Source organism: Orbicella franksi, chromosome 2, assembly GCF_964199315.1.
Source record: "Orbicella franksi chromosome 2, jaOrbFran1.1, whole genome shotgun sequence".
Lineage (NCBI taxonomy): Eukaryota > Metazoa > Cnidaria > Anthozoa > Scleractinia > Merulinidae > Orbicella > Orbicella franksi.
This window is the reverse complement of record NC_138146.1, coordinates 13,058,549-13,081,661: the sequence shown is the minus strand read 5'-3', so window position 1 is coordinate 13,081,661 and position 23,113 is coordinate 13,058,549. Positions and strand designations below refer to the sequence as shown.

The 23,113-nt window shown below is 41.8% G+C and overlaps 1 protein-coding gene across 2 annotated transcripts in view; it reads right to left on the bottom strand.

Annotated features, from left to right (window-relative positions):
- The window catches only part of LOC145478039 (fibrocystin-L-like), a 47,283-nt gene that overhangs the window by 8,654 nt on the left and 15,516 nt on the right, over window positions 1-23,113 (bottom strand). Inside the window, exons 22-52 of one of the 2 annotated variants that reach the window (XM_081455926.1) lie at window positions 22,423-23,035; window positions 21,347-22,161; window positions 20,251-20,926; window positions 19,446-20,024; window positions 18,494-18,973; window positions 17,507-17,800; window positions 17,243-17,393; window positions 16,620-17,143; window positions 15,813-16,140; window positions 14,718-14,952; window positions 14,137-14,314; window positions 13,323-13,574; window positions 12,937-13,122; window positions 12,314-12,620; window positions 11,990-12,207; window positions 11,149-11,496; window positions 10,025-10,639; window positions 9,286-9,444; window positions 8,769-8,975; window positions 8,001-8,327; window positions 7,649-7,892; window positions 7,178-7,404; window positions 6,679-6,904; window positions 6,140-6,528; window positions 5,643-5,846; window positions 4,417-5,057; window positions 3,200-3,785; window positions 2,426-2,626; window positions 1,710-1,979; window positions 791-1,178; window positions 104-408 (exon numbers count right to left, since the gene is read on the bottom strand). In XM_081455926.1, coding sequence (XP_081312052.1) covers window positions 104-408; window positions 791-1,178; window positions 1,710-1,979; window positions 2,426-2,626; window positions 3,200-3,785; window positions 4,417-5,057; window positions 5,643-5,846; window positions 6,140-6,528; window positions 6,679-6,904; window positions 7,178-7,404; window positions 7,649-7,892; window positions 8,001-8,327; window positions 8,769-8,975; window positions 9,286-9,444; window positions 10,025-10,639; window positions 11,149-11,496; window positions 11,990-12,207; window positions 12,314-12,620; window positions 12,937-13,122; window positions 13,323-13,574; window positions 14,137-14,314; window positions 14,718-14,952; window positions 15,813-16,140; window positions 16,620-17,143; window positions 17,243-17,393; window positions 17,507-17,800; window positions 18,494-18,973; window positions 19,446-20,024; window positions 20,251-20,926; window positions 21,347-22,161; window positions 22,423-23,035 — 11,173 coding nt within the window. Of the gene's footprint in view, window positions 1-103; window positions 409-790; window positions 1,179-1,709; window positions 1,980-2,425; window positions 2,627-3,199; window positions 3,786-4,416; window positions 5,058-5,642; window positions 5,847-6,139; window positions 6,529-6,678; window positions 6,905-7,177; window positions 7,405-7,648; window positions 8,328-8,768; window positions 8,976-9,285; window positions 9,445-10,024; window positions 10,640-11,148; window positions 11,497-11,989; window positions 12,208-12,313; window positions 12,621-12,936; window positions 13,123-13,322; window positions 13,575-14,136; window positions 14,315-14,717; window positions 14,953-15,812; window positions 16,141-16,619; window positions 17,144-17,242; window positions 17,394-17,506; window positions 17,801-18,493; window positions 18,974-19,445; window positions 20,025-20,250; window positions 20,927-21,346; window positions 22,162-22,422; window positions 23,036-23,113 lie in introns of both variants that reach the window. The other variant, XM_081455925.1, reaches the window with a different exon arrangement.

The following is a 23,113-nucleotide window of genomic DNA, read 5'->3' as shown; positions in this document are numbered from 1 at the left end:
GTTGCGTGACCACGTCATGAAAGCTCGTCTTCGAAAGTGTTCGCTGACTTAAAATTTGTCCAACGTTTTGAAAAAAATTGAAAAAAAAAACGCATCCCCAAACCTGCGTCAGCATCAGTTGCCTTCACCGTGATGACGTCACCACCGATGCTCGCAGTCTCCATGACAGCGGCGTAATAAGAACCTTTGTTGAAGACTGGTTTGTTATCATTAACATCCGTCAGTGTCACATTCACAAAGATAATAGATGACCTCTGATTGGCTGCTTGACAGGGCCTATCAAAAGCCTTTACTTTCAGGCTGTATGTCGATTTCGTCTCTCTATCCAGTGGCGCGTGAATGAATATTTTTCCGGAAGTTGGTTCAATACGGAAACGTCTGTCTTCGTTTCCAGAAACTATCTGGTATCTGATGTAGAAATGTAAAATGAAAAAGGATTAATTTATCATTTAGCTTCTGCCTTTTCCACCAGAAAAAGAAAAAGAAAAAGAAAAAGAAACAAACAAACAAACAAAAAAACAGTTGTATGAAGATTTTGACCCTAAGAGAAGAAGAGAAAAAAATTACCATCAGGATTTCTAAGTAGCCTATCAAAAGAGTTTCTGTCATCGTTATGTGCGGTTTAAACTCTTCATTAATAGCAGGCTAGACGATAAAATTCCATAGCCAAGAATAGCAAGTCAAGAGGTAACCTCAACTTAAAACTGTTGTTCACACTTATTTGAACTCGAAAAAATGCTGAGTAATTGTAAATGAAAAAAACAAACAAACAAAAAAAAAATACACTCACGTGACCAATCCATCAGGACCAAAGTCCATATCTGTGGCAGTCAAGTGACGCAACATGGCCCCCACAGCATTATCTTCCGGAATCTGTAAGGAAGACCCGGGACGTGTGAATTGTGGCGAGAATTCATTCACGCTGCTGATCATCAACACATATGTTGCATTGCTAGTCAACTGAGGACTCCCATGATCCCTTGCTACTACTACAAGCGTGAAGTTTGGGTAAGGGGCTTGAGCGGACTCTAGATCGAGGCTCCTTAGTGTTGTTAGTTCACCAGTGTTGGAGTTCAGACTGAAATACCCGTCCGAGTTTCCCGAGACGATGACGTAAGTCACACGGCCGTTTTCACCCGAGTCTTGATCAGTGGCCTGGATCTTCGCAGCGGCTTTCCCTGTCATGGAAGAATTAAAATACAATCGTTACTACTCAGAAACGAGGATAAGACAAACATATAATGGAACATTTCTTACGTTGTTAAAAATATATTTGGTGGTTCATCGAAGAAGCAACAAATTGTTATGTTGCCATCTTACTCGACAACGTTTTTGAAGACCAGTGGGTATCATGTCTCCACGAATTCAGACCGACAAACCCCAGCATGTTTGAGTGAGCCAACTAATCGGGCTGACAAATCGTAACATGTAAATTATCTTAAATTACAAATTAAATGATCTATCTGACAACAACCTGACAAAAGAACTGTCGGTGAGCTTGTGAGCGCTCTGACTGAGGTTTGTCTCAAATCTTTTCTTTTCTTCTTTTCTTCTTCTTTCTTCGTCATTTTCGCAGTGTCCACACGCAAATTTTCCAAACGCATATTTGAACACCGAACATCATCTAAATACGACAATACTAGTAGTGCCTATTTAGAGTACTAGAATTATTGTCAAGCGTCAACAAGCAAACCAAAAAATTTCCTTACCTACTGACAGAGTCTCAGGCACCAGTACAGTGACTACACTACCAGCAAACCTTGGAGCATTGTCGTTTACATCATCAACGTGCACGTGCAGGTAGAAATCAGTGTAGCGCGCATGACCGCCAGGATCACTGTCCGACGCACGGATTATCAATGTACGGAGAGGTGCGGCCTCATAATCCAGTGATGACATCAACATGACGACACCAGAAGACGAGTTCACCTGGAATTTGCTGTCATTGTTACCGTCGTAAATGGAATACTGAACTTTTCCTGAGGACAGATTACAGAAAAAAGGAATAGTTGAAATTGACTGCGCCTTAACTGTAACTGAGTTGAACATAACTTACCATCCTTATCACAGACTCAAAAAGGTTGTACACTCTTTACCGAGGTAGGTGTAATCAAAGAGTGGAACATCAAAATATTGACCCCAAGCGAAGCATAAGCGATCGCTGCTCTAAAGTCTGTGTTGTTAGTAAAACTCTTAAGGATCAAAAATACACAAAAAGGTGTAAGTGGAACTGGACTGCAACCTTTTGTATTTACTGAATCATGTTTTTGATCGTTTGTAAAGCTCGTTTTTAAAAATCATATTCGAAGGGTCTTAGAAAAAATATTCTATTTCAGTATGGTTTGTGGGCGAGAAGTTTTCCGTTTAGTAATTGCTAATTAAAAATCTCTCTTTAACCTTGATATCTATCTTCCAGTTTACATACCTTGCTCTCCAAAATCTTTATCTGCAGCATTGACGTCAAACAACACCAGACCATTTCCAGGATGCTGATTTTCCTTCACGATAACCGAGACCGATTGATTGTGAGTAAACTGGGGCGAGAATTCATTGACGGGCGAGATGCTTATTGTAACGACAGTGAAGTTACTCAGCGCGGGTAAGCCTTGGTCGGTCACGTTAATACCTGAAATTGACCAATTGGCATTGGTATATTAGATAAGCTAGGGTTGACCCGGTAAACAAGTTAACCTTTAATATATCAAAACATAACTGGCTATGTGCACGGCATAGAATCATACGAGACAATTCTTATAATTCAAGGTTTGTAATAAATGCGGCAAAGGATAACAACTTCAAGAGTCCTTTTTGCTCAACATTTTCACATGATAATTTCTGGATACTTGAGGCTCGCTTTTCTTCAAGGAGTTCCTCGACATAAAGAGCCAAGCACAGAAAGATCCAATGTTTCATTTTAGGCAAGATTATACGATTATTTTAGCATTTCTACAATTCTAACAACAACGGATATCAAAATTAGAAGATTCATTGTACTTCCCTTCCAAAAGAGTTAAATTTGAAATTAAACTTTTAATGCAAATAATCTTTGAGCACTTGGCCCATTAAATGCATTGTTTTGCTGATAATGACAAACGTTGCTCATCTGTGACGCGCATTTAACAAAAAGAAACTGTAATGCCATTTCTTGACTCGTAAATACGTCAATTTGCTCTGATATATTTTTAAAATCTAACTTTACCTAAGCTGTAGTTTAGAAGAGGTAGGGCTGATCCTTCCAGGTCAAGCGATCTGTTCACAAAAATGTCCCCTGTAGCAGGGTTGATGTCAAAATAACCATCACTGTTCCCGGATATGATTGAAAATCGCAACACAGCGTTTTCTCCCGCGTCACGGTCCAGTGCGTCCACCCGAAGAATGACGTCATTGATGTCAGCGGTTTCCTTTACGAAAGAAGTGAGGCCATCGTTGGTAAACTCTGGAGCATTGTCATTAAGGTCGAGAATATACACCATAACGTGCTCCTCGGTGAAACGAACTTTTTCTTCAACAGCTCCATCGAAAGCTTTTACAATCAAGCTGTATACAGCGGTTGTTTCACGGTCTACTTTGCCGGCGGTGGTGATGGCACCGGAGGTTCTGTTGATGTTGAAGCTGCTGCCGATGTTTCCCCCGTTCAGTGCATAGAAGACGTCACCCTGGCTTCCTGTGTCATTGTCCGTGGCATGGATGTTGATGACCTGATAACCGATCGCTACACCTTCGTTGATAGTAGCACTGTAATTGCGACTGGTGAAGACTGGAGAGTAGTCATTGACGTAATGGACCTAAACAAAAAAAGAGAAAAATAGGATACGCTTGTTACAATAAACAAACTACGCTAACTTTAAAACTATACAGACGTTTTCTAAGTAGCACATTTGAAGCCCTATTTACTTAGATTACAAATACAACAGTGACAACAACAGCAGAAGTAGCACCACCAAAGTAGATGAATAAGCCTGTACAAAAGAAAGTGTTTGCGTTGTTTCTAATTAGACAACTGAATAAACGAGGACGAATCGGCCTTTGGGAGATAAATAATCAACATAATGCCTTGAAGTTTCATTATCAGAACTGAGTCTTTTATCAACATTCTAACCAATAAAGTATACAAGAATTTGAGGTGAGCATGGTCAAGAAATAAACGTCGACTGTAATCACATGATGTCAACTATTAATCCCCCTGTAGCCTAGGAAAAAGATGGCGACTGGTACATATACTCTGTTTACTCCATTAATGCACAAAAGCCTCAACGACGCTCAAACGTTCAAACAACTACAAACCTAGCATACGCAAGGAAAAGTACTGCAGAAATATCTTGCGTAGTAGGCTGTGTTAGGTTCGCAAGGTATTGTTGTAAAATGTACTTGCTGCAGAAGACTGAACGGTGCTTGAACTGAGCCAAAGTCACTTACCTCAAAAGGAGCTGACAGTACACTGTGGCCGTACCTTGACTCAAACTTCAACACATAACCAAGCCCATACAATGTCACAAGAAGGTCTGTAAACACAGCTCGCTCGTTGACTACTGAAACATTGAATGTTCCATTTAGGAATGACTGTCCCAGCTTCGGATTAGAGTAAAGTGACACGGCCACCCACCAAGGAGACTTCAGGGGCGTGGCTTTTCTTCCTGTCCCCAAGTCGCGTACCTCCACAACAGGTTGCGTGCCAAATACCACTGACTGATTCGCATTCGCCACTTGCGTGACAACCTTCAGATAGAACTGCCGTGGTGTTACATCGAAAGTTTTTGATATGGCAAAGAGTCCCGAGTAAGCTTGAGAGTACGGAGTGACAGTCACGTTAAATTTCATTCGATAGCCTGACGCAACGTCATAAAAACTCAGGTTTGAAATCTCCGCGCGTCCAGAGCTTGGGATCTGGAATTGAGTTTCGCCGATTAGTACCTCGTTTCCAGCTCCCTGTTCCATGGATGCTCGAATCGTCCAGGTTCTATTGCGCCAGCCTAAATTCCCAACCAGAGTGTTCGTAGCTGTGTCTCGGATTTCGAGGATAGGTTGAGAACCACATAGAACGGTGTCATTACAGTCACCTGGAGGATTTTTAAAAACACAAGTTTTTAACGTAAGAGGACACAAAGGCTCTATGTACCTATACAGTTAACCAATGGGAGAAAGAAGTTACAATTGTACACAATGAAGACTTGCCTTGAAGTGCGAAACATAATCGACAAGACAAGCGACGGAGTCTGACACGAGAAGTATCGCCTGACTGCCAAAGGCGGAAAACGGACACATTTAATGTTGATCACAGCTAAGAATAACAGTGACTTAACAGTTAAAGCGAATCTCCGAATTATTAGATAAAACTAAGTTATGATAACTGCCTCTCTTTATTAAACATCAGAAGAATATATGTGAACAACCGGTATAAGCTGAGCAATGGGTGTAATCATCCTTAGAAGCACAGCATTTTTGAAATACTAGAAATAAACCTTGCTCAACGTCCAAACGGAGGCAGAATCAACCGGCCGCTGAAGAGATCAGGCGGTAGAGTGATATTTCATTAAGGTTAAAGTGAAAAAGAAATCCTAGCTGCTTTTAAGTGGTGACCTTTAGTGGAGGTGCAACTGTACTTGAAATAACAAGAGAAGAGAGCGTTTTAGCACAGGCCTTACCTGGTTGTTGAGTTATAACCAGTTCCAGGACCCTCTCTTTCACATCAAATGGAGTAGCATTGATAGAGAACTGGTATCGAGATGGTGCAACAGTGAAAGCTTCAAAGTTAAGGATATAGTTCTTATCTTCATGATCAATAGAGAGATCACTGAAGGACGCAATACCGACGGAAAACTCTACACTGGCTAATCCGTGCAGCTTTCCTGTTAATGGACAACAAAACGAAACAAGACGAAAATCGAATTTATCCCTTTCTGTGGATAAACGGCTACTTTTACAAAAGAATAAATTCCATAAATTAAATGAAAAAAAAAACTTTTTCACGTCGTTGTCTCTTATAAATGGTGGTTATTCTATTACCAACTCGCTACAAAAGATTGGTGTTATCAGACAGAGTACCTCAGACTATGCAGTGGATTCTATTAAGGTCAAACATTCTCACCAGTGAGTTTACCTGCATGTGATTTCTGTCTTAAAATGTGTTCATAAAGTTTACCTTTATGGTTCTGAGGATTCACTAAAGACGCCTTGCAAATCCACTTCCTGCCCTTCCATCCAGTATTCGTCACCACTTCTCCGTTAGCAGCGTCGCGGACTTCTACCAAAGGCTGCTGACCAAAAGGAACAGTTTCGTTGACATCACGTGGGTGACTAACAAGTGTGAAGTACAAGACTCGCTCCTTGACCTCAAACGGCTCTGACAGAGCTGTAAAGTTTGCTTTAAAGGGGAAGGTTATGTTGTATTCTAAGACGTAATCGGTGCCATTGTGGCTGATGTTCAGGTTGGTAAAGTTTGCCCAGCCATCAGAGAAAGGTACAGTTATATTTCCGCCTAACAAGGCATCAGGATCTCCACTTCCATTCTTGATGAACGCTGTCACATACCTGTCAAATGTTCAGAATAAAATCAAACTCAGCTCGATGTATTCATTAGTTTGCAATGCAAAAGAGATACGTTTTCATTGGAAATAAGAATGGGAAAGTCTGTAAATGAAAAAGATGAGCAATGAGGACAAAACACTTAGACCTACGTACCACTGTCCCTGGTACCCATGTCCCAGCGTGCGTACAGTGCGGTTAAGCTTGTCGACCATCATAAGCTTTGGTTGAACTTGGAAGGGAACAGTTTCATTGGCTCCTTGAGGCTCTTGCATCACAATCAGTCGAACAGGAATCAGGTAATCATGAACTGGATTGGTCTTGTTGCCTTCTCTCATGGACACCACCTGATCAAACCGCCATGTACCATTCTTTGGTCCCGCTAAAAAAACAGTTAGCGAGTCAATAACTCCATAACATCATTGCTTTCTTGAGAAAACAATTGAAGAAGCCTTGTAAAATTTTGTTGAATTTCTAAAAGGAATGGGATATAGTCACTCATTCTTATTTGCACAGCTTAAAAACTTGGGAAAGTTTTGGAGAATTCGAAAATGATTTTGAAATCCTAATGTTCAAAATTTCCCAAACTTTCACGGCTGTTTGAATCAGAATATGTAAACACGCGCGCTCTCTTTCTTTATTTCTATGTCTTTACCCTCTGCGGGCGTGGCTCGTGTCCATCCTTTCGGGAGTTTTCGAGGAGGTTCGGGATCCGTGACTTCAATCGATACCATGTCGAGTTTGAGTGAGGAAGCCATGCGACCTGTCTGGGCTACCTCGACAGCTTTCGACGCTAACGACTGGAGAGCAACGTACTGATCTGTGGGGTTCTGGGTTGGTAAGGCTGTGGTTGTTATGGTAACTGGAGGAGCGGTGGTGAAACTATGAGAGAAATAAAATTCGTAAATAACAGGTATTTGAAATGACTACAAAATGCCATTCCTGATTCCCAAAAATCAACTGAGAGAGAAGTCTGAAGAAAAACCAAAACCATCAAATCCCTTTGATTTTGACGTCAACTCCCTTAAAAGTAATGTGAGCGACATCACATAAATACTTGGGAAATATTTTGCTTACGAACTTGGAAATGAAAACGTTCGTACATAAGGTGGGGTATCTCACTAACCTTGAATTTTCAGGGACAAACTTGTCCTCTGGCGTGTAAGCAATGCTAGGCAGCGGCGGATCACCGATCTCGATAGTGACGGTCATCGTCTTATCGTCGGGTTCTCTTCGACGTCTTCGTGAGCTCCCGGCAGCATTTACGATCTCGACCACCCGAATGCGGGACTCGTCGATATTAAGAAGAGAGGCCAGATTTTGGATTAAATTCTTTTCAAAAAAGTCGTTGAAATGAACAGGTTTGCTTCCTAAGAGAAAAAATTCAGTCTTTGCATTAAACAATTTGAGAGCCATATCAAGGAATATTAAGAGAATACAGAGGTTTTTGATAGTTCCAGCTTTCATTCTATTCTTACCAAGTTTGACTTGTACAACAGGAGCAGTTCTTATGTCCACAGCGACATTTCCTTTAACCACTACATAAAACAGTTGGCTTTCTCGATCGTAGTAGTTAGCTCCGCTGTTGCTTGTAAGCGAAGGCTCAAACTGGTCATCCGGGAGACTGGGGTCTTTCTTTTTGTAGCTGAAGTTCTGTTCATCGAGTTTAGCATTAGTCGGGTACATGTAGACACCTGCGCGGTATACGTCCAACCGTTGGGGTGTGGTGTACCAAATGGCAACGCGCAGGGCTTGAGAGCTGTCTGCGTTTAGCAAAGTCAGTCGGAGACTTTGAGGATTGGTGCCTGAAGAGGGAAAATCAGCCAAACAATGAGCAGCTATACAAAAATGTTATCGAAAAGATGTAGACGAAACAATGTGCAAAGGTAGTCCTGTCCGATAGCCCGGACTAGTGGATTGTCTAGTCGGCTAATGGATTCTGCTCGTCACCCGATGGACAAGTAATATTTGTTGGGAAAATGTTGACGAAATTCACATTACACTACGTAGTGAAAATGATTTTCGGGCCAGTACATCATAGCTAAAGCTTACCCCAAGGGTAAGCCTGAACATTTGTTCTTGCACACTGTTAAAGTGTACAGGTTTAAACTAAACAGGAGCAAACTAAACCACTGCTTCCGTTTTAAAGCAAAAATTGATCCTTGAGTCTGCCTTTTTATTGGAATGAAAGTAAACTTTACGTCAAGAGATTCCGGTGGAGATTCAATGATTGTAAATCTGTTCACCTGTGAAATAGACAGTATAGTTGTTTTGGGTTGCCACAATAGAGAAGAATGTGGATATTCGCTCCATGCACGCGTATCCAAAGCAACAGCCATGATCCATTGGTCCATTCAGCAGATCGGTATAGCCATTGGATGACAAAGCAACTGGAGAGAGTCTACGAAGTTCTGTGTCAGCGTCCAAACTCTCGATGACAAACATGTGATAGTCTATAGGAAAAGAAGAGATGGTGTCAACAAGAATTGTTTTCTTACTTGTATGAACTTTTTCTGCGCACTAATTACTGTTCTTTTCACCTTCATGTACTGTGAAGTTCGAATATATTTACCTCAAACACAAAAAATAACTGTGAGTGTGAGGTCGAACTTCAGCGTTAGTGGATACCATATATTTTAATTTTAGTCAAAGGAAAATAATCTTAAGAGAATTTAAGTACTTTTCAACAAAAATTGGTTACAAGGTGAGTGATACTTGTTCCAAGGCTACTTCACCATAATACTTGCTGCATTCATTTCTTACCCAAACTGGTACAATTGTACGCATTCCATGCAGAATTCCACGAGCAAAAGCTCTGCGCACGCGTTCCTCGCACAATCCCGTGATGCGGTGCAACGACAGAGGCGTTCAGACGTGAACCATCTAATGACGTCAGGAAACCTCTAGGTATACGGTAATCGCCTGAAAAATGGAAATATTAACCTTGTTAGATAATTAATAAATTCCTTTTTCATTTGTTAGTTTAAGAGGAGCATTTCGGTTGAAGTAGTCGAAGTTAATTAAATACAATGCACGTGTTTACCATAGTTAATAGGGGGGAATGGTTATGAAGCCCGGCAAACATAAGAGGAGCAAACAAAATGCCAAGGTTTATGTTGGAAGGTCCACGACCGTGCACAATCTTTTGTTTTTCGTTCATACACTATGCATGAGTTACGTAATCAAAACATTTCTATTGGTTAGTTCCTCGGTCAGTGGTAAACAACTATTGTGTTTGTGCACGGTCAAGGCCAAAATAGAGAGAACAAAAACATACGACAAAGAACTTTGTCGAGTTTCATAACCATTCCACTCTATTGAGTATGTGTTCACAAAAAAAATACAGATACAGGATAAAACAACACAAGACAGTGCCAGCTACAACTCCTGATCACATGTTGAAAGATCGCTTTACTAATACTAGCTGGAGTTGTGTGAATTGCTGAGTTTGCACTGTTTCCCTGTCACGGCAGATAAGACAATTTCTGTAGTAATCTCATACTTAGGCCTCTCCTTGGATCTCCATTCCACTCGTACTCAGCCTTGGAAATGACACTTCCGCCGGAAGCACCAGTGAGAGTTCCATCCAGATCCTTAATGAGCACGTGTTTGGCGCCATCACAGTCCATATCGATACAGTCAGAAGGGTTTATCCACCCGATATTTGATGGTGTTATATAAAATAACTTGTCGTTATCGACATTATACAAAGAGATGGCTTTTGTCTCGACTGGATGGAAGGCATCTGGAGACATAGGATTAGTTGTTAATGCCACACTGTCGTGACCACACTTTGTGCCAAAATGCGCGAATCCAACGTTGTTAAGTTCAACAACGCCTCGTATTGCTGGATAACTCTCTACACTGTGCCAGGGTGACTTTGGTGCCAGGCTAGTTGATGACGAAAACGTTGTCAGCATAAAACCAATATGGCCGCCTCCTTTTGAGCGCGGCGCGCGGAGTGGCTTCGTGATGGCGGAGTTTCGAGGCACAACCGAGTCACTGACGCAGTCAAAACTGGGACTGGTACCGACAATCAGGACTCGGTCAAGGCGAACAAACTTGTCAGCGGTTTTGTGAGAGAGAGCGGGAGGACTCCAGACGTTAACGTGAATTCCTGGATATAACAACAGTATTACTAAAATTATGTTTGAATACAATTAAGCGTATAATCAATTTTAAAGTGGAAGCGTAAGACCTTCGCTAACTCTACTCTAAAGATGCTCATTTACTGTCAGATTCGATTGCTGACAACCGAAATACTTCGCTATTGAGAAAGGCTACCGTTTATCATACTTTTAATATGGGTGGATTACTCATTCAATACCGTATAGCCCTCGTTTTCAAATTAACCATTCTGAACGAAAAAAAAACCTTTTTTATGTCCTTCGTAACCAATATTCATAAGAATAAAACGTTTCCTCTGGCAGCTAATTAGATCAAACCCAGAACATTTTGTTTTTGTTAATTAACTCTCTAAAATCCGATATAGTTCAATCCCAATAGTTAGAAATGTCATCTTCTTGTCTTTTGTCGATAAATGATAGAAGGAGGAAGTAATGAGCAAAAATAGAGGTCATGTTTTCGAAAACGTTAAAACTGGCGCAACTTCTTAACTCTCCTCACCTAAGTTATTATCAGCAACAACTGTATCCTGAATAATAACTCGAGAGGCTGGATAACCAAACACGCCAAAATCCCAGCTTTTCCAAAGAACAAAATGAGCGATCTTGAGACAGTCAGGCAGTCCGTCGTTAAAGCCAATGTGGATCCCGTGTAGGGTGGTGTGAGCAAAGTTAGCTTCCCATCGTTCCTCAGACTTATCTCCATAGCAACTTTCACCCCGGATGTGGAACCCAACCCTTTCGCTTCCAGCTGCCGCATTTTCTCGAAGAACAATATTGGATGCCTTGCTGATGTCAAAGGAAGCATGCCAGAGTTTGTTATTCACCTCGTATCTCCCTTTGTAGGTCGCTATTGTATAAAATAGCACATCAGTTACTTTACTACATATGATATACGTTTGATATTTGACGTTCAGCACGGTGTTGAAGAGACAAGCATACTCCGACCTAAAACTAGAATAATCGATAGTTTGAGAATTTAGATCAATAGAAGCTCAAGAATTTAGGTTCCGTGGATTTGTTGCTATACAAGTTATGTTAGGAAGCCATTAGGACTAATAAAAATAGATAACAGCCCTCCTTTGGAATCAAACTCTTGTGAACATAAAGTTCTTGCGTTCTTCTCCTACTCTTCATAACAGGTACATTACTCGTTCCGATCGATTTTAGAGACCTTTTCTGATTAAGAAAAAAAAAAAACTTTCGAAACATCTGACCATGAAGTAAATGGAGAGGGGTTGTTACGCGATTCATAATCCGCTCGCAATCTTCAACGTTATCGTGAACAGTCTTAAACAGCTCAGAATTATGATTCAAACAATACAGTCACATGATTGTAATACCTGGTGAAACGCTCAATACAGCCAAGTTATGGAGAACTTTGTTATTCCTGCCCCAGACTCTAACGGACGAGCCGACTGTGTGGTGAATGACGTTATCGACAACAGTTAACTCATTTGTCCCAAATACACCAATAGCAGTATTGAATCCGTCATGGAATGAATTACCCCGGATGTAAGATGACTTCAGATTTCCGGCATCCAAGATTGCCAGTGAATATCTTTAAAAGAAAACAAGTCAAATTTTCGGTTATTCGTTGCACATAATTAAGGCGCGCCTTTCCAGTCAACACATCCATTACATTCCTGTGCCATATTTTTTATTACCTTGGATCAAAGTAATCAGGCCACCCTTCCTGTCCACAATGGCGAAATTCAACATTCTCCACACGAACCCTTCGGTTAGTTGACTCCATGCCTTCAAATGAACCAATCAAGAGGCGACCTCCAAACGACTGTTTATCAAGCACTTGATCGGCATCATCAGCGCCCTCGATCACGATGTTCCTGGTCAGCAGTCCCACCTCAGCGGCTAATGTGTAGTTCCAGTTCCCTGTGGTGTATGACTCGGCAATGTGTCTGTATTTCAGGGTATCATTCAGTTCAAGAGTTTTGCGATCATGGTAGACGTTAACTGAAAAGGAAAACGAGATTACACGGCGAAATGCAATTTTTACTCAAAAACACTTTCCTATTTATTGGATTGTTACACTGTCCATCTCTACCCTCTTCAATTCGAAGTCGACTTGGTAGAAAACAAACATGGGTTGACATTGAAATTCCGCGTTTGACAAGCGAAATTCACACGTCTTTTCATGAGGGAACTAGAGAAGCCGCAAACTAAAGGGGGAGAAATGATCATATACGACAGCCACTATCTAGAACCAAAACCAAGCAACACTTTGGCTCATACTATGTTTTCCATTCACCAAAATAAGTGGCCAGCGTACCTATCTTGTAGATTTCAGTGTCGTAGGGTTCAAACGAAGTCGGTGCAATGACAATTTCCTCCCCTGATTTCCAGTCCACCGCCTCTTGCAAATAGATGACGTTGCTTCCTGGGTCAGCGGTTTTGCTAAGTCGGGTCCAGTACACTGATCTATTTAGGCCGTGGATCTCCAAGTTCCCGAACACACCTTGGAAAGAGAAGGTTATTTTGATTTAGTTGCTTTTGAGGAATCGTCAATTGTTTATAGTCGAACATCCATTTAATGCGCTGGAATTTAAGTGTTTAAGCCGTTTGGAAAGAGTTAAAGAATTTGACTAAAAGTTGATCTAGAACTCTATAAGGTCATTTCATTTGCTACAAGAATCAACATGCAACTCTAATACTTACCTATAGCTTTAGAACCAATATTAGGACCACCTTGGACCGGAATGTCTGGGTTGTCCATATTTCCGTTAAGACTAATTAATACATTGCCAGTCGTTGGTTGATCTTCCCAGCCAATGATGAGGTTACCTCCTTGACCAATCACGATGTCCGTTACGTTGAGGACAAAGTCCATGTAAGGTTCTAGTTCTAGTGTGCCGTATATGAAGAGTTTTCTCATGTAAGGGAGTTCAGTATCCGCTACCATCCACCAGTCTAAACAAACAAACATTAATAATTAATTTATTTATACGTGTAATTAATTAACCACTCAAGTTAACTAAGAATAAATGAAGGAATTAAACAATGCATAGTAATTTACATAAAGTTTATTTTTAAACGCTTTTTGCCTGTCTCACGAACGCTGTTAAAGTAAATCGTTTCTAAATTATGAAAACTGTCTTAGCAGTAAACCAAACTCAAAAGCAATTGCTCAAATAAGAAAACGAACAGGACGTTATTGCAACATGTCGAATCATCGCACGTACAAATTAAAGCGACAGCATTCCATTAACGACACCTTAATAAATAGGTACGAATTCACGTAAAACCACCATTAATTCTAGCCCTACGCAGCTTTTAACTTTCTTTATGGAATGGCACAAAGTTTTTATTATACTATAGTCCTTAGGTTTCGCAAATTTCAATATTTTCAAGTTTTCAAAATTTTAGCAAACCTCTCGCTGGTTTTAACCATATTGCAAAAAAGAAAAAAGAAAAAAAAAAAACACTTCCAAAAAACTATAAGTAAAAAACTCTAGTTTTCTGTGTGACGTACGCTGTTGGATGATGACGTCATCTCCGTCTTGAGGCAGCTGTTTGTTGTGGCCTCCATATCCAGGCTCTGTTCCGTACCAGGCGTCCGGGTCTGACCACACAGCAAATACTAAGGGACGTTTCTCAGGGGGTGGGGGTGGAATTGGTTTGATACAGTTCTTGAAATAGCAACGTACAACCTAGAGATGTTAAGTGTCTTAGATAAGTCAACAGTGGATCATACCAAGGACATTTATGCTGACCTTTCGACAAAAAAAATATCATCAAAGTGCTTTATATAAAATAGGAAAGGAACAATAAATACATTACAATATTTAGAGAGGAAGCCACGTTAGCCTTGGCTGGTTTTCATGCAGGTCCTCTATCCTGGTCGAATTGGAAATTTGGAGTGTTGGTTTTTTTGGAGGGAAGAAAACCCGAGAGCACGGAGAAATACCCTCAGAGCAAGGCAAGAACCAACAACAAACTCAACCCACGTATGGCACGGAACCGGATTTAAACCCGAGCCACACTGGGGGAGGCGAGCCCTCTCATTACGTCGCTATCCCTGCCCAATGACTGATGATGAAGCGATATACTCACGTGCATGTTAATATTTCGGTCAACAAGTCCCGCTGCTCCCTTTCCTGATACGATGTAAGTCAGTGCTTTGGTGAAGTTGTTGTAGTACCAGTCGCCATTTGACGCATTGTCTGGAGACGGTATACCGCTGGACATGTTGACAAACTTGCCAGTTATAGATATCATATCTGGATCCTGTTTCACGGGGTGAGTCATCCAGATGAAGTCCTCGGCATCAAATTCATAGAGTGCCCCACTAAAACGAGAAACACGAGAAAAGAAATACAAGTATTAGCACTAACGGGGAGCATCAGCTGTGGCTAACCATAGAAGAAAACAAGGCTGATCTCTTATAGTCATACAACGGCAATTTTATGTGTACTGTTTAAATACAGGCACTGAGGTAGAATCCCAGGAACGGCTCTGGGCATGAAACATATGGCGCAGGAGTGTGGAGGCTGAGATAACGAAATGCAGCTATAGTTGGCACAACCTGGTTTAACTTGCGCAGGATAGAGTAAGATGGAGAGGGACTGTCAACGACCTTTGCTATACTATGGTGCAGACAGGTATAACAGAACTTAACAGAGTCACAACCAGGTTAAAGTAGGAATAAATGATACTACCTTGTCGAAAATCTTCCCATAATATGGGCCCTTTTGAGCAAAAAAGACGAACATCTCATTACGAGTTAAGGATAAACTACCATGGGAACGACTTGCACAACTGTGCTGGGTTGCTCAAAGCCCGATTAAGCAAACCCAGGATAAGGGAGAATTTTGTTTTGCGATGAGGATTTCTGTTTGTATTGTTTGGCCTTCTGTTTTGAGTTCGAATAATCTCAAAATACACAAAACATAAGCAATGAAAAACATTTGTATACAAGAAAAAAATATACTTCAGTTAACTTTTAATCCTGGGTAAGCGTTAACCGGCTTCTGAACAACCCGACCCTGAACAATGTACTTTACAGCCCAACGATTCCACTACATTACCCCACTGCTTGATCACAGACCCAGTATTATAGAGTCGCTTTTTACGTTACAGTTTCTATGAGGCGACGCATTAATGAACAAGGCACATCTGCTATCGAGAAGTTTTCTTACGCAACTATACCTGTATGAAATGTTGGTGAGCTGAGGAGCGTTGTCAAAACTAAAATTATAGTTTTGTCCCAGAATTACGGTCGCCATCCAGCCTTGATTGTGAGTAAGCCTCATAAATTCCCAGGGAACTCGGCTTGTTCCATGTTCATTTGTTAACAGAGCGTCACGATAAAGCAGGGAACTTGGGAGCGCTTTGTTCCAGGACATCCGGCGGAAACGCACCGTCGAGTCACACACACTTCCGGAAACGTGGATTACACTTGCGTTGGGAGATTGAGAACAGTGATTTGGAGGAAGATTGGGGTTTGAAGGGACAACACTCCCTCCTCCTGACAAACCTGAAGTGTGATAGCAAAGCTTCGTTAACACCAGGCCTTGCGGCGAAATTTTCTATTGCTTTTAAATCTAAGATAAATTGCTGCTGTTTAGAAAAAAAACTAATGAAAATTGTGAATGAAAAGTATAACTTGTCTAGTCTCTCTAAGGCACTGGAGAGTTGCTACATAACAGTTGTAAATGCAGATGTATGATCATAATAGTCACGCATTTAACTTTGAGCTTCATGTAACTGGTCGTCAGGCATCCATTCAACTGAACACACGAAACAACTATTACAAATTATAGCATGATTGAAAATACCAACTGACAGAAGGCGCGTGCTAAACCATTAAGCCAACCGCTTCGCTCGGTCCGTAATGTCACGACCTTGGGCCAATATTCCACAGTACGGCCCTCGCGCTCGGTTAGTAAGAGGTTATTATTTTGTCGACTTAATCAAAGCTTAAGCTTTCTTTAATAATCAACATCGCACGCTAACCTGTTAAAGTTCCATCAAGATCTTCAAAGACGCTCTCGTGTTCCCATTTGAAGGCTGCCTTGTTTGGCGAGTTTATCAGCTGTGTTTTTTCGAATCTCGTAGTGAAACCTCCCTCTCTCGCATGGCAGAATGAGCATCCACGAAGTGCAGCGCATGACGGCGCGTCAAAGTTCACGAACGTTGTCCCAGAGACGGTGAGGCGCGAAGATTGCGGTGCTACAAGCCCTCCTTGAGTGCACGTTGAGGGACCTCCGCTCACATCGCTATGTCCTACCACGAGAGAATCCTTCACTAAAGGTCCATTTTCTCCCCAAGGAGCGACTAGGTTGGTAAACTCAAGACCAGCTTCTTTGTTGTCTAGCACAGTGAAGTTAATTGTCTGAATAGCTCCACCGCTTGTGAGCTCGAAGCCTTTAAGGTTGTTGTAGGCAAGCAGTGTGTAGAACTTGGCGGGTGCGGATGTTTTCGAAACACAACTTCCTCCTTGCATCGGGAAGTACTCTTTAAAGATCCACACGCCATACCTAACAGATTGAAGTTACAGTTTAATAAAATCAGTTTACCAGGTAAACGTTAAAAATGAATGTTACATATGAGTGATATGACATCAAAGAATATTTTACCTTCCGAACGAATGAGCCGTGTTGTTCTGAAATTCTCCTAATGGTGCATTGCTTGGGCAGACAGAGGTGGTGAACGAGGGACCCCCCGGGTGGGTAGGCAAATTGTACCAATATCCATGATGACTGCCGCCGGCTGCCGCATTGTGACGGACTGGAAACAAGTAAAACATGAATTTACCGGAGAATCACATGGAAGCGAACGATCGCAAGCATAGAAATATATTGCATTGATGACAACAGTATCAGTATATGAACCGTACTTACTCGTGTTGTTCGGGTTTGTCACCCAGAATGTCGCTGGCGTGACATCAGTTATCAGAAGTGTACTGGATGTCCGCACAGCAACACCCAAGTTATACTGTATGGTGTTACCAGTTTCTATTCCATCCTCGATGAAGAATGCGTGACCCATGACATCGTTCGCAACGTTGTGTTCGACAAGTAACCCCGATACGCCATGTACTGTCACGGCACGGTTGAAGGTGTGATGGATTGCGCAGCCGCGGACGTAAGATCCGGTCACGTTACCACTCAGGTGAAAATGAATTGGGTAGCGACCTGGAACGTGAAGTTAATTCAGATCATTTAAATACTTTGCCACGGCTATTTTCACGCTTGATTTGATTATAGGCAAAGTAAACAGCAATCATACAAATGTAAAAGTAGCAACTTCACACTGAGTTATTGCCATTTACAAACGAAACACGAGATAATGTGTCTTAAGACTCCCAATGGCCAGTGTGCAATTTAAGGAGGTTTGCAGTGAAACTTTAATGAAATGAGAGCTGAGAGAGAAGCATTAAAAACCAAAAAAGCAAAAGGTCCGCTGGTTCCACAACCTCTGGAACCATGGAAGGGATTAGAAACGATGACAATGACCTAATCAACCACAGGAATCGGGGAACATCAAATTGAAACAATCCCGGAAGCAGTGTCATTTGGAGACTATTACTTAACACTAGTTGATATAAACTTCCAGTTTTCTTTCGCTCTTCTTTGTCTTCAGAAACATTCCCCACCTCTTTCAAAAATTCTCAAATCGATCTTTCGGATTGCAAAATTTAGTTATAAGGGTGCGTTTGGTTTTGATGAAGAGATAAGGGAGAAAAAGTGCTTGTTAAAAAGTACATCCACTTAAACAATTCCCAAATATCCAGCGCTAAAGCTCAATGCAACTGAAAAAAATAAATTTAAGCGATTGCCCATTGCATTAGATCGGAGAAGTACAGTAAAATAGTGATTTACTCGTACCCAGTCCAAAGGCTTGTCCCGCTTTGCGCACCTCGATGTAAGAAAGTCTACCAATAACCAGTCCCTCACTCGGCATTTTTGGGTTGAGCATAATCTGGCTTCCAAACTGCTCGCTTGCCGTTGCCTTACCATAGCGTCCCTGGAAACAGGTTTGAACTGCAAAAATACCAGGGTCGAAACCATCCGGACATTCCGGGATGCTTTCGGTCCATTCGTCATTTTCCGAACCTTCAACAACAACATTTCGAGTCAAAAGCCCGACCTCCGCGCGTGTTTCTATAATCCTTCCAGCGATGGTTTGAACAAGAGAAATGTGGCGGTATTTAACTGGTGGAGTGATGCCGATGGTTCGACCATCATTAGAGACACTCGTTATGTTAAATTCTTCGTTTTCCTTTTGACTTCGACTTGTTGAGGCGAGTACCACTTGATCACCAATCTCCCAAGTCACAGCATGTTTTAAAACGAGCTGGCTTTCACCTACGTACAAAATAAATTAAATTCAGTATAAAAAATTAAATTAATCTGCGAGATTTAATCGCGTGTCACTTGTTATAATTCAAGATATCTGCTCCTGTAAAGACTAACAGTAGCTATATACAGCGCCCGCGTGGTTTTTTCTTTTTGCGCTGTTTGACATGGATGGAAACCATATAAATTTCAAAAGAATATCATATGATTCCTATTAACTACGTGGCTTCGAAAGTCTGATTAAAACTTTCAAACGAAAACAACGTTTAGCTGACGCAAACAAATTTCTATATCATGCGATCAATGTTCTTATGTTTGTTCTTGCTAAAGATTAACAACGGTACTATAAAGAATTTCCTTTATTCAGCGGCGTTTTAGTACTTTTTCTAATGAATAGCAATGATATCACTAACGTCACTTATTGTTATTGATATGCCGACCAGAGAACTGTTTTCGTATATGTATTATTTTTCCTACAAACCTCGCAAAGCGGTCGTAGCTAAGTTTGTCCACGTGATCGGCACAACTTTACCATGCAGGTCCAAAGTCCCTTGCCTGACCGCTAAAACTTTAGTTCCAAAAATGGGCAACCGCTTATTGTGCATGTGACCGTGCAGAACGATCTTAGCTTTGTGTTGAAATGGCCTTTCTTCGGTTCCGACCTGAAGTTTTCCGCCATCAGCAACGAGAATCTTTTCAGCATTTAGTGTGAGGTCCTTCTCATCGAAAATTAACTCCCCACTAATGACCAAAATAGAGAAAACCGGAGTATCCATATCAAGAAGAATTGTTTGTCCTTTGGGAATCTGAACGAAGTCTCCTTTCCCAGGCGGACTCTTGTAACTCCAGGTGAACGGCGACGACCACACATCGATGTACTGGAAGTCCGCGAGATCCTGGGTCGCAATACCTCGGTTACCAACCTCCACCCGTACCTTGGTTTGTATCGTGCCTGTCCGCGGTCCTGTTGTACAGTGGATTTCGGTTTGAGAGAAGGAAGTTATCTTACAAGGGATTCCAGCGATTGTCACTTTGTTGTCGTCATCGTTTGAACTGAACCCTGATGAGAAGAGAACAAATTGTTGTGGAATTTAGGTAAGATCTTCATAAAAAGTTGCCAAGCCACTTGTCTTGAACTTAAACGAATTTATTTAAATGAAATCCGAAACTACGGCAGGAAAAAAAAACGACCAAGATGTGCTGTCTGCTAACAGGACCACTTACAAAACTGGTTCTATGAAGGACTTTTCTGTATTAAGTCCACGGCCGCTGCCGTTTTCACTTACCATTTCCTTTTATGGTGAGTTGTACTCCACCTCCTGTTCCACCACGTGACGGACTTACTGACGTAATACGTGACGTAAGAGACTCTCGATACGTGAACAACCCCGGCCTGGATGACGTCACTTCATTTCTTCCGACCACGCTCACTGAACAAGCAATATCAGGGTTTTCAGTCTGTCCGGTATAAGCAGGAACTTCGCAGTAGATCTCGTCTAATGAACTGTTAATGGTGGCACAAACAACATCACAGATCTTTACAGTGGTGGACGAATCAAACCCGTGTCCTTTAACGGATACAACTCTCCCTCCTCCAAGCCCACAGTCGTTCGGTGAGATACTGGCGAGAGCTATTTCGTAGGCAAATGTCACGGCTTCAGATGTAGGGTAAGCTGATAAGCCTTTGCCTTCCACGCGCAGAATGATGCTATATATCCCTGCTGGTCTATTATCCAGCACGCATGTCAAACTTGTTTCGCTGCTGGTCACAACACTACAGGAGCTGTTGGCAATTGTCACGTCCATGTCCGCTGTATCTGTACTGAACCCAGACCCGTAAATGGTAACGTTTTTTCCTCCTTTACCACGGGAAGGCGAAATTGACTTTACATATGGTGTCGTAAATGTTCGGTAAGCGTAACGGAGACGAGGAAAGTCTTTGCTGTTTGCTGTCACAATGACCTAAAAGACAATTTGCGCATTATTTGTGCAGCTGAATCATGGGGGGTTAAACTATTAAAATACTTGAATCAGAGCTCAAATGAAAGCTTGTTTGTGTGATTCCCTTGCTTCCTCCTTTCAACATAATATATTAGTCAATTCCCCCCACAACGAAAAAAAAACTGGCGCAAGTGAAGGAAAATTTGTAAAACACTGATATATCTAAAACAAAACACAAGTAACAAATGCTATGTTCCTCGCGCATAGCTTTTTTGTTAGGACACGTAGGTGACCATAGGGCATTAATTCAATTGTACTGAAGTGAAGTTCATCACCTGGTTTCTGACCCGCCAGAATCTACCACCTGACTCGAATTATCCAATGGGAACGCCCTAAACTAAATTTAGTTTTCCCTCAGTACTTCTAGTAATATTAGCATACCTCAAATGATCCTGGGTCATGGACAGAAGTCCTACATATCACTTCCGATGACGTGACTCGTACAATGGAACAAAAGTTAGCACCAATCTTCACAGTGGTACGGCCAGGGACTGGGTCAAACCCACTTCCTTTGATTGACAGTTCCGTTCCGCCCATGAAGCTTCCTTCCGTCGGCGTTATACTCAACAGGATAGCGAGGCTGTCAATCACAGGCGATGCCCCGGCCTCGAACATGGCGAATCCTTCAGCCGCTACATGAATTTTCACATCGTGTTTTCCCGCCACTACCGAGCCAACCCGACACGAAGCCGAGTACTCCGAAGATGACGTTACTGTGCAGGAGCTGTTTCCGATCTTTATGTCCAAATCCGACGCTTTGCTCGGGAGTCCGGATCCGTATATGCGAATAGTGTTATCGTCTCCGACAATAGCCGACGGTATTAAGGAATCTACTCTGGGAGTTTTGGCGGCTGAGTAAGTGAACATGCAGCTGGAGGCACAGTTGCTTTCCACACCATGGACTCTAACAACGACAGGAAGCGACTGCGGTGTACTGGTGGCGGCTGTCTGGCATTTGATCTGAGTATAGGAAGATGATAGAATTTGACATGGAGCTCTGCCGATCCTTACATCAGGATTAGGAGAGAAGCCATCTCCGTTGATAGTCAGGATCGAGCCGCCCATCATGGAACCTGTCTGTGGAGATACGAACTGTACTGTGGGCAGCAGGCTGAATGAAGAGTTTAAGCTGTTCTCTATTCTAATGGCGGCATATCCTCTGTTATTCACTCGTACGGAGACACTATGCGGTAGACCTAAAAGAAAAACAATGAATGTATACAACAATGATTAACTTCAATAAAAACGTAAGTTTAAATTATTAAAAAAGTCTTTTAAAGAAAACACTCAATGGACCAAGAGAAATGAGACATGAGCAAAGATGCACATATAATCTCATCTGAAGCCCTTAACCGTCAATATCACCATAATTATGTTCTTCTTCCCAGACTTCATACAATCTGTATAACGTCATATGGGAGATAAATGTCAAGAACAATTACAGAATGTCAACTTACCAGCACTCAATTGGTTTCCTGTGGACACTACGCAAGTGATTTTATCCTCTGCAGAACTTTGAACCACACAGTCACTGGAGCCGATTTTGACCCCGTTCTGGCAATTAGCAAGTCCAAAGCCTTTGCCTTTTATGGTGACGAGGGTTGAACTGCGTCCGTTGTTTGGCATAATTGACGTCACTTCCGGTGTACTACATTTCCAAAATGAGAAACTTAAGAAAGACGAGTTGTTTGGTAACGCAGGGTCTGAAGAAGAGCATAGTGGGATAGCACTAGTCACGCCCGACTGACAATCAGGAGAACTAGAAGCCGTGGGCTTCACAGCTGATAAGTTATAAGGTGCCTCAACCCCCCCAACTAACACCTTAATGTCATGGGACTTGGTCTTGAAGCCATTCACGATCACTTTTCCTTTCATGACAATAGCTCCATAAGGATCCACTGCACCGCTTGAATAGAAATAAGTTCCTGGCATGTTAAACTGCTGACTGTAGTTACCGCTTCCACCGCGGGCACTCTTGAACCCTTTCCCGTCATATTCTGAGGTAGACGAGTCACGTGTCTGCTGCACACCAAAGAGTAGGCCAGATAGCTCAGGGCTCGTCCATCTCCACTGAAACAACAATTACTTCATTAAAAAATTATTAATAGATACTAAAAGTTTAGTACATTATTATTAACTTTAATGGTA